Source organism: Hesperophylax consimilis, chromosome 27 (assembly GCF_061612785.1).
Source record: "Hesperophylax consimilis isolate HC1 chromosome 27, BYU_Hcon_1.0, whole genome shotgun sequence".
Lineage (NCBI taxonomy): Eukaryota > Metazoa > Arthropoda > Insecta > Trichoptera > Limnephilidae > Hesperophylax > Hesperophylax consimilis.
The window spans coordinates 2,199,456-2,211,672 of NC_142862.1; the positions used below are offsets into that span (position 1 = coordinate 2,199,456).

General features: G+C 35.4%; 1 protein-coding gene across 1 annotated transcript in view; it reads right to left on the bottom strand.

Moving 5' to 3' along the window:
- Positions 1–5,867: 5,867 nt before the first annotated feature.
- Hdc (histidine decarboxylase) overlaps positions 5,868–12,217 on the bottom strand; it is a 30,143-nt gene continuing 23,793 nt past the window's right edge. The window contains exons 13-18 of the mRNA XM_089648253.1: positions 11,724–11,888; positions 10,259–10,366; positions 9,735–9,905; positions 9,064–9,228; positions 8,790–8,912; positions 5,868–6,625 (exon numbers count right to left, since the gene is read on the bottom strand). Of these exons, the coding sequence (XP_089504379.1) occupies positions 5,868–6,625; positions 8,790–8,912; positions 9,064–9,228; positions 9,735–9,905; positions 10,259–10,366; positions 11,724–11,888 (1,490 nt within the window). The remainder of the gene's footprint in view (positions 6,626–8,789; positions 8,913–9,063; positions 9,229–9,734; positions 9,906–10,258; positions 10,367–11,723; positions 11,889–12,217) is intronic.

Here is a 12,217-nt window from a genome sequence, read left to right on the forward strand (position 1 = left end):
AAAAAAATATTTATCTTTTTTACTTCTACCATCATGTAGAATCACCTCTAGAAGTTAGTGCACTTTACCCCCGGACACCTTGCATAATTCGGATTCCTTTATAGCTTATTTTAAAAACACCTCCATGTTTTTGCCCTTAATTTAAAATATTAAATATAACGTACGGAATGACTTCGATTCGGTGAATTAAATGTTTCGCGGTTAATTTAAAGTTTATCTATTTCATGCCAACATTTTGAATAAGTGTGTCTAATAACAGATTTTCGGAAATCAATATTTTTTATATTTCCGGAAACCAGCTGAAAGTTAGCACTGAGTTTGTGATTTAACCTCCGTATGAAAGGATTCCACGAGACAAATATAATCGTAAACGCATCAATTACGTGATTTGTACCTTTCACGTGCATTTCGCTTTCATGTGAATGTAAAAAATACGTGGGAAACGTGGAACAAATAAAAAAACACATTTTAAACAACATAAACAAAAAGGTTATATTGATCGCTGGTTTACTTGGTATAACGCCAGTAATTTATCAATATGAGTTGGGAATCTTCATAGTAAGTATTTTATTAGATAGAATTACTCCGCCTTTCGAAGGTTTGGAGAGACTCGATTAATTATAGGAAAGTACTAACCATCGATAATTATTGGTAACCAACCAAACCCTAATTCTTAAAACTTTTCAGGTACATTTTACCATTCGAATACCAACGTCCAACTTGTTCTAGAATGGAAAATATTTGTTTAATTTAGAATCGAATCGTTGTTTGAAATGGCAATTAGGGAGGTGGGTGTGGGTCTGCTGCCCAGGGAACCATTAATTGGGTAACCAACACCTCTGCCATAGTGATTTGCTACGTTTGGCGACTTAGTAAGATTGCCCAGGTTCATGAGGTGAGGTTTTTCTAGGTCTTGGCGGCGGATGTGTGTTCCCGCCGACTGCATTGCGGGCCGGTTTGGGAATCTGGCCGAGGGAATCTTTTGACCCTTCCAGCAGGACTATCTCGACCCATAGCCTTGCACTGCAGTGCAAGGGATGCATAAATAGATCCGTCACTCCTGGACACACTGATCCTCAGATTCCTATCCACACCACATACTCACACTCTCCAGAAGGAAAGGTGCCAACAAATACCCTCCACACAGCATCACCAACGATGAAATAGTCCTACTATGTGGAGCTAACGTAAAAAAATGACTGCGTCTGAATAGTCATGACGGCCGGCATAGTCCAGTGGTAACGCATTGGACTGCCATTCCGAAGGTCGCGGGTTCGAACCCGGCGTGCGCAAATAATTTTTATTTGATTAATTTGTGTTATTTCACAATTAATTAATTAAAATAATATATAGTATAATATATAGTATATTTGCAGCACGTTACAGAGTGGAAGATACTACCAGTATCGCCCTGGTGTAAGACCACCATTCAGAGTTGAAACGTTGCTCCAAATGGCTTTAGCCGTGTTTAGTGACTAGATCTGAAAGGCCAGGTACTTCCCCACCTTCCTCTTTCCCTTCCCCACTTACCTTCAGCCTCACAACATCCCCCAATTGGGGATGCCATAGTCTCACTGGCTCCAGACGGGAGCAGTTGGGACTCTTGTGAGGTATTCACTACAAAAAAAAAAAAATTAAAAAAAGTCATAGTCTTTCTAAATTTCCTCTTCTTCTTTCGCTCCACCACTTTTGTAAGCCCTCAACACCCCAAATGCCTCAGGACATTTAACATTATTACATTTAAATAAACAAATAGAAAGAAATATATTTAATAAAATGAACTATTAATAATAATAAAAAAAACAATGGTTCCCTCGAAACCACAGATTAACCAACACAAAACATTTTAGATGAACAATCGTTCAGGTTATAGTATACCCCTCTCCACTTTTCCTCCTTACTTTCTTCAGGTCAACAACATTCAGATATGGTTACCAAATACAGTTAAAGCTATTTCAAGGAATGTTTAAAACGGTTTCTGAACGGTGGTCTTACACCAGGGCGATTTTGAGATTATCGTCCACTCTTAAATGATGACTTAGTTCCACTGTCTCCCGGCATAATATTATTTCGCCATTGGTAACGCACACAAAACAAATGGGTTCACTTCACTCAAATCCACATTTGAAAAACACCCCCACACGGAATATAAAATAATTGTTTCTTGCACATAATTTTTGAAACCAGTGGAATAATCTTCACATCCTTCCTTAGAAATTATACAGCATTATCCTCATTTCTCTCTCTACATCTTTCGGCATATCGTAGCGTGTTTATTAAAAACAATAAAAACCAATAAAGAAATGACACACAACACAGTTGCTATCACTCAATAAGAGAACAAAATGAACCAATTGAACGCATAAATAATATGAACCAATAAACGGCGAACATCACTACAATATTGCCGAACGTTTTTACAAAAATTTAAGTACAGTATTCCGGAGAAGGTATACACTACAAAACTGCAATATGTAATTGAAATATATGTCACTTGTTATTAATTTCTACTTGAAACATAATTTCCACCATTATACACGTTGTCCTGAAACTCGTGGTATAAGCGGGAAACCGGTCAATCTATATCACTTTGAAAACAAATCTGATATTTGAGCACTCCATTTACTCGAAAAACAAAAAAAAAATTAAACCAAAAAATCAACTCCAGATATGATTTAAATTCACCAGTTCTTGATTTTCGGACACCGAGTATAACAGTTAGTTTTTAGGTAATAGAGAGTGCAAGGAAAATACAGGGTGTCCGGGGGTAAAGTGCGCTAACTTCGGGAGGTGATTCTACATGAAGGTAAAAGTTAAAAAAATAATGTTTATTTCCAATACAAAAATATTTTTCCTTAGAGGAATCTTTATTTTCCCGTACTAACAATTAAACTTTTTTTTAACCTAAAAACTACCTTAAAACGTTGGAATTTCGAAAAAGTTTTCGAATCAATCTTTTTTTACTTGTACTGCCGTCACCCCCCCAAAGTTAGCCCACTTTACCCCCGGACAGCCTATATATGACGGCCTCAATTACTCTGTATCTTGGTCAACAGTCGGAGTAAAAGTAACGTATGTTATAATCTACATGTCCATAGATGGCGTTAATTGAAATATTTTATTAAAATACACATTTCCAAGTTATACTTTAAAATACTAAGATGAATTACTTGTTTGCGCCCGTACATACGCAATATGAATATTAATAAATAGTTTTGTCCGTATAAAAAGACATACAAATACAACATTTGATTGAATCACCGGTAGGTACATATTCATATTGCGTATGTTCCCAACAAATAATTCGTCTTGATATTATAAGGCATAACTTTCAAAATGTGTTTTTTCATATAATAATTCAATTAACGCCATCTATGAACGCGTAGATTATAACGTACGTTACGTTTACCCCTAAGAATGGAATTTGTGTCGTTTGGAGTTCCATCTTCTTTGCGGGAAAGTGGTATAATCATTGATAGGGGTATAATGAGATAAAACAAATCATTGTATTTTAATTGATGCCATTTATTTCAGCTAGCCATAATTAACAAAAACAGTTCCACCTATCTACACTACACATACATGATATAATTTGGAATATAATTTGCAATAGAGAACAATACATTTTATGAATATAATTTTATAAATACAATTTTAAGAATATAGAATCTTATCAGCTTCGCGTCTACTAGGTACTTAGGGAAAATGATCCAATACTGCGGTTAAGTTGTTTGAAATTTTTTACGAGAACAAGATTCTTACAAACTGTAATATCCTAGATATTAGTGTAAGAGCCCACCCATAGATGGCGTTTAGCTGATGAGTATTGTAGATACGGAGAGTATATTAAATAAGGTAGAAACCTTTAGGTCAGTGTACATATAATTCAAACCTTCTGCTAATTAACCACTCGAGTGTTCGAGTCAATAACTGGAATATGAGTTGAATCTTTGAATTCTCGCCCTCATTTCAATAAATCATACGTCTGAATTTTAATACGGAGATAAATAAACTGATTATAGTTCTATATAGCCAATGAATTCACCTTTATTTCACCTCTTATCATATATTTTAGGATTATTGAAAAAAATATTAAAAAAATCGTAAAAATGAGTCAATAATGGCATATTATGGCGTGTGATCACTCAAGACGTTTTGCAAACTCGGCATTATATGCCGAAAATCACTCGAGTGGATAAGATATCGGAGCCCGTTGTCAATCTATAACATTGAAACATACATTGAAACAGTGTTTTGTTGAACAGTTTTATTTAAAAATAGTGAGAAACCCGGAGACACAACAAATTATACTTTCCTAAAATACATTTAATATTCTGGGGTCTAGCACAATGAAAGCGATAACTTTACAATATCGGATCGATAGGCGTAGCTACCAATGACTTAATACCGATTTCCCGAGCACGGTCGCGCTGTTGATAGCCAGACCAATATAGATAAGGAAATAACTAAGAAATTGATATACGTTGGCAACACTGGCGCATCTGTTATGAAATATACTTCCCAAACGTCAAACGTCGAAAGCTACGAAAAAATATTGCCATTACGCATTTACTTTTTGACCCTAAAAATTGAGTTAATTAGTTGATAAAGTCTTTATTAAAAAATTGTCATGTAAACAAATTTCGTTTCTCCGAGCCCGAATCAATATAGGTTCATCGGCCCAAACGGATTCAATTATACGACTTCTTTCAATTCTAAGAGCTTCGTTAGTTCGACTCCGTTTATTAATAAACCAGTAATTTTGTACAACGAACGACATTATTAAAAAAAATGTGTGTATATTGACAGCTAAACGAAGCTTATGTGACACTATCGAGGCCGCGCTAAAAATTGTCTATCGGCCATCAAAACATTTCTTATCAATCGTTAACCGTGCTCGCAAATATCGATAACTGACTGAATTTATCGTAATGACATAGCGGTTTATCGGTCGTCCGTGCTAAACCTCCCGAACCATCGCTACAAGTAAATTATAATCATTTTTGGAATGGAACGTTATAATTATATTATTATTTTCTATAGTAAATATGTTAGGATTAATTGAATTAAATATATATATATAATCTACAAGGATTTATTAGTCAAACACAGCAGTTGAGAGCGCAGAAGCGTTTTGCGTCACTACAATTAAAACATTTTTGAAAATATATTAATTTATACGACTAATTTATAATCTCAAGCACTTAATTCCTACCCTTACATACAACATTCATATTTGTAAAATATTATTTTTTCTGAAAATTCAATTCATAAACATCACATAAAATAATATCTTAAAATTTCTGGTATAATTCAGGTAAATTTGTTGCTGGGAAATTTTAAAACTCTATTTATTAAAAACATTTGCATAATGTGATTGCAAATCATAATCTTAAAACAATTATATTATTTGTTCATTTTACTTTAAATAAATTATAAAGATATAAGCAATGCATTTTAGACTCACAAGAAATATTTTATATTACCTTTATATTATTTTATAAGCTAAACATGCATTTTGTATTTAGGTATACTAAACATTTTTTTTAAGGAATGGAGCGACATAGATTTTTTTAAACTGGAAACTAGCAGACATACTTTATGGCATATATGTTTACTAGTATATTTAAATATTCTTAAAATTAAATTACGGAAAGGTCCAAAGTTATGAAATTTGCGTTGGTTTTAGTACCTTGAATTTATAGTTCAAGGCATTTTTTTTCAGGTGGTAACTGGAAACGTCGCATTCATCGAGAGAATTGGAAGAAATTTTGTGTGAGAGATACGTAATTATTTTGGCGATGTTTAGTTAATTAATCTAATTAGTTAAAAGACGTTATATTTGACTTCAACTAGAATTTTAGATCTTATTCCTTATTATTATTGACTTGACCTTTGTAATGCAAACACTTCTTACAGATATCATCAACTTTCTTTCTAATTGGTGAAGCTTTTTCATTCGACATGCCGGGAGTTGCATCGCCTTTTCCCTCAGAATCGAAAGATTGTTCGCTGAACTGCTGAAAAAAACGTTTAATATATCCACCCGTACTCTTTTCCCTAACAGAAATGGGAACAAACATGTCCATTTCTTCCTCTTGCATGAGTTTATTGAATTTACGTTCATCATCTTCGCATTTTTTAAACATATTTTCAACGTTTTGCGTAGATTCGTCGTTTCCCGCGTGTTTTATGTTGACGTTTGGATTGAGAACAACGCTCTTAGCGGCAGAACCACGAACTAAAATGTCTTCATTACATGTTTCTTTATTTCCATTCGTCTTTTCTGCATCACATTGACCTCTATCGGACAATTTTGCAAGCTCATTATTTTCATTATTGATGAAAACTATGGTGTCAACATCTTTGCTCAATGAAGCATCAGTTGATTCGAAGTTCTTAAGGGATTCAGGCAAAATAATTACATCCGATTTTTCAAAGCTTTGATTTTTGGTGTATCCAGGAAGTGTTGTGTCGACGGAACGCGATCTGTAATGCCGACCGGACTGGGAGGGAACGGAAAGTTGGTTTGAATCTATGATGGAAAGCTGTTGGTAGTTTAGATCTTCTTGCACAGATGGCTCTTGTGAAGAATTGGCGGAGACTTTATCTCCGGGACTAGACCCTGAAAATAACAGAATGTAATTATTACAAAATTGTGTGAACTGTTGGTTTTGTTATATCTCAATGCAGAAGCTAGTAATTATTGACTAGCATATGGAGGCTATTAGATCATGCATAGCAGGATAGTATGTTAGCGTCTAGAAAATACATTATTTAAAGGGGCACCTTCATAATAAGGTGCTTACTGATATTATGATACATAGAAAATAAATATAAGTAATAATGAAAATAAAGTATATTTTAATTAAAAATGAAAATAGTAGGTAAGTTTTTAGATTTTCACGGCCAAAAGCATTTTTGTTGTTTGTTTTTGGGGTGTTATGCCGTGTTGCGCTAACTCCTTCTTTAGCCGACGTTTCGGACAGCGTTGCAGTGTCCATCATCAGGGCAGATCCGATAGATCCGAAGATGTGTAATTTGTTGGTTGTCGAGTTTGTGCTTATTTACTTGAAGGAGTTAACGCAACACGGCATAACACCCCAAAAACAAACAACAAAAATGAAAATAGTTGTTTTCATCTCCATTTTTTGTAACAACCAGATTTAATGATATTGTGATTGGGATCTCCCGTGCTGAGGATCTCATTTACATTAGACACATTTTGAAGTATGGATAATATGAAGTACTAAATTATAAATATATTATTTAGTGTTTTTTCTGAAATAGCTATGTACCTTTCATGTTTTTTACTGCATTTGAGTGGTTTCGGATTCAGTGTGTATTTGGTGTATATTTTCTTTTTCTGATCCTCCTATGTTTTGTATCCAGCTTTTTATTAGCTATAATGTTGTTGTTAGTTTTGAATGAGAGTGGGATTTTGTTGTAGAGTTTAGTACCATAGTATGAGAAGATTTTTTGCCCAAATGTTGTATTTGTAGTTGCTTGTTGGATATGTTTTTGTCCCTGAGATCTAGTGTTCCCAAAATATGTGTTAGTTGTTATTTCTTGTGTTTTGTATTTATGAGTTAATTAATTGGATTGTGAAGATTTCGTTATTGCTAGTTAGTTTTTGTTTATCCTATAAAGCCAGTGTTTAAATCATGAAGCTTGATCAACGTGTGTTATTGCATTACTAAATTAACATATAATATGTATCTATGCCGAATTCAAAATTCTTTCTACCTTCATTTTAGGTTGTGCTCAATCTTTGTTATTATTTATTTATTACACGCCCTAGTGGGCTTTTACAACATGTTTTTACAAGTTTTTTATCACTGTAAATACTTCCATATACATAATACTAAAAATAAGTATAAATAAACATAAGATACTTACACATAAAATTAAAATAATTTAGGAAAATGTAAACATAAATGAAAAAAAGTAACAAATTTATAAGCAATAATTAGTCGCCTGAAATATCAATACAAATTGAAAATATCTCCCGAGTAAAATAAATGCCGCCGACGGAATTGAACCAGCACCTTCTGATGTCCGGTCAGGTGCTCTGGACCACTAAGCTACGTCGGCTGATTTCCAACACGCCAAATAATTTAATATGTACTAGTACTTTAATCAAAGATTACTGCTTATTGTATTTTTTTCCAGGTGTTGAAGAATTGAATCAATTCAGCACAGTCAATTTAGTAATGCAGTATTTTACGTAATAGTGTTAGGTCGGTGCTTATTATTCTTTCTGAAAGTTTCATTAGAGACATTTTGTTCAGTAGGTAATTATTATTGCCAGTTATAATTATTCTTCTGTATTTATATTTTTTTTATTATCCCGTTATTTTTTTGGTTTAGATCTTTAGAGAATTCGTCGGCGGTAGGTTCTACCTATCTGCGGCTGAGGCCAGCATCCCCTGCACCATGTCTAGGTACCGTGCATGCTGTCCTCGGCTTAGAATCGTCAAAAACACTGGTACCGTGCCAAGGATCTGGCTGGATTTTTACACCTCCAAACGTGTGCGGGATGCTGCTCTTCCTTCTACTCATCAGCGGAAGGTCCTATCTTTCTTTTGCTGAGGCCAGCATGCCCTGTACCATATCTAAATAACATGACTAGGATCTAACTGGACTTACATACCTTCAGACGTGTGCAGGTATGCTGTTCTTGCTTATGTTCACTCATCGGTGGTAGGTCGTGCCCATCTACGGCTGTGGCCAGCATCACCTACAACATGTTTTAGTACCGTGCCTAGGATCTGGCTAGACTTACATACCTCCAGACGTGTGCGGGGTGTGCTGTTCTTCCTTTTCTTCACTCATCAGTGGTAGCTCGCGCCCTTCTACGGCTGGGGCCAGCATCCCTTGCAATATGTCTAAGTACCGTGCATAGGATCTGGCTGGTCGTTCATATCTCCAGAAGTATTCGGGGTGTGCTGTTCTTCGCTTTATTTACTTATCTGCGGCAGGTTCTGCTCCTCTGCAGTCGAGGCCAGCATGCCCTACACCATGTCTAAGTACCGTGCCTAGGATCTGACTGGACTTACATACCTCCAGATGTGTGTGGGGTGTGCTGCTCTTCCTTTTCTTCATTCATCAGTGGCAGATCCTGCCCTTCTGCGGCTGAGGCCAGCATGCCCTGAACCATGTCCATGCATGAGTCCAGGGAGAACTGCTTGCCCGTGGTCATTATCCCACGGATGCGCCTCCTCATGGCTGCAACACAGGTCTTATAAGACACATCAACATGTGAACATTTTAAACTTCTTCATTGCATGGAAATATTAGTACGAATTAACAGTAAGTGATTTTAACCATATCCTATGATAGCTCAAAACCAGTGCTCGTAAATTATAAAATAAAAAAAAAACCATTACACATTTCTTTGCGCGGGAAGTTGGATAAAACACGAATCATTTCGTTCGAAGAGCCCACATGTTGTACCATATTTCTACTAGACGACTAGCACGACAACAAAGAACTAATATTGACGCGATAAAGGTTTTTTTTTATCAATTTAACACTATTGGTGATAAGTTGACTTTTGCTAGCATGTCAACAATTGGCAATGGCATTGACTAAAAGCTGCTAAGTTGACTATCTACACCCTAGATAAAGTTGATTTTATGTTAATGAATATGAAAATTTCAAAAATGTGTTTAGCAATATTAAATGCAAGGAGTTTTAGGAAGGAGTACAGACAGTAAAATAGAAACACCAACCTGGACTATCTTTAGGCTCGATTTGTAGCGAGCTGAACGTGTCTGCAAACTTGTTCAGCAGACCCCCATAGTCCCTGATAGCCACAAAGCTACCATCCACGATCTTTGGGCTCATAGGACTGTTGGCCAAGAGCAGGCTGGTGCCGAAAGCCGAGTTCAGCTCCCGGGTCTCTGCAATGCGACGGATCAGGTGTAGTTAGGTGGGAGGGAGTGCAATTAGTAGATTGGGGATTGAGTATTAGTAGAAAATTGTGTTATGGTCGGGAAAGATGCGGGAGAAAGCTGTAAGCATAAAATTAAGTACAGTTAACGGCAGATAATCGATCGGGTGACTGATCATTATGACTTCACCACAATGAAGGAGAAGCTAAAATATTAAAGTTCTTCATGCGGGAGAAATGATCTATCTTCTTCGCTTGGCTGAAGAGTTGATTGTGGCTACCTAGCTTATTAAATTAAAAATCATACGACAATTTTTAGCAACTTGTCTTGATATGTAGGTAGTAAGATATATCCTTTGTTACCTTTGAGAGTGACTCTATTCTTCTTGATTGGTTGAATGTTGCCGTCTTCTGCTCCGTATTCATCGATAAGGACATTTTTGGCCACTGTGCGGATCTCTGCCCAGTCCTCTGCAAACATCATGTATTTAAGTTCATTTCACATTCAACACTTTCATTTTTTACCATAATTATGATAGTTTGAGCTACAAGAGATATATTTATCTAGTGTAGATAGGTCTTAGAAGTGATAGACGTCGGTAGTACACAGGGTCGCATTTCCTTGGTGGACACCAAGGTACGAAGATTCGTGAGGTTTCATGAATCAGATAAATTTTTGAGGACATAATAGAGAGGACATTAGCCTCCAGGCCGTCCCAAACACTTTTCCTATCTATAAGAGTTGTTAGTTTAAATAAAGACAACATTTTGTTGTGAAGGAGTTTTTTTTATAATCAATAACCCATGGGCAGATAGAAATTTATGATATTTCTCTACCTGAGCAGAGTATGGCTACTTGTCATGTATCAATCCTACCGACTGTCTTATGAATATTTATTTATTTATTTTTTTGATACATGATTTAGAGAGTACATGTGGTTTTTTGTGATATTTCACCCTCCATGCTAGGGATGACCCTGTGTTATGGCGGGTGAATTTTACAGTTTGCGGACATAGAATCCATACATTATTATAATGTAAAATAGAGAAATATGAAAAATGATGTACAGCTAGTTTGGGTTGCAAAAAGAGGATGGAGAAGTTAGAGAATTATAAGAAGATGCAAAAGTTGAGAAATTATTAGTAAATAGATCACACTAATTAATTATGTACCTACATACTATACCGCTTAGTTAGGGAATAAGGATATATTGTGTTTTGTCTGAAAGGTGATTAAATTGATATAGTGTAGAATGAATGGGTATTGTAGTTGTAATGTATTCCGTGTGTAAGGATCCATTTCGTAATTTGTTTTTTAAAGGAATGGGGTTGACTCACGGTTTATAGGTTTTCAGGGATAAGGTTAAAGATTTTAGGAGCTAGGAAGAAAAATTGTCTTTGAGCTGACGTGGTATGTAGTGAAAGTACTTTGTAGTGACCGTTGGTTATTGTTCTTGTGGTATATATATGCTCGGAATAAACCATTTACACGTCGGAAGGGATGCACACATTGCTACACATTAGTTCAGACTGATTCGTGGATGGTTTGAAAACTAGACTATCATCGAAAGCATTCATTTCTACGTTTCCGATGGTTATCATTGTCACCGACATAGATTGTTTTATCTCCTACCCTGCACGACTAATGCCGGTGGGGAGACAGTCTTGCTGTTAAACAGAATCAATTTGTATATTGACATACAAATTTAGTACCAATGAAGCAGCCTAAGACAAGCTTGTTGAATTAAATGAACAATTTCAGAATGTTTATGAAAAATAATCATAAATTAATTGAATAGAATAGAAAAGGCATAGTAGAAATACTCACGAATGATGTGATCATTAGTAGTCCTGGCAGAGGTGACAGTAAAGCGAATCACGTATCTGGTATGCAAGCAGGCTGGCACGCAGTGGATATTCCCGCGAGCGTTCAGGGACTTGAGAAGACGTTCAGTAAGCTCATTGGCTCCACGGAGACGGAATACCACCATGCCTTAATAAATACGTATATTAAGTGAAAATAAAATAACCAATCGCCTTTATATCAGATGTTACAAAATACATCAAAATGTTATAAATGAAAATTATTAACGCCCTAAATTAAAAACAAAATTATAACATTAAAAAATATTTGAAATAACTGAATGAGTAAAACCACAAATTGTAATATTTAATTATTAATTATTTTGAAACGAAAATTTGAAACAGATAAAGATACGGTCACATCCAGTAGGTAATTGAACTCAGGACACTTGCCTTGCAGAAAAAGTCAATAGATGTCGCACATTAAAATTAAAATAAGATATATTTATCTGAGACACT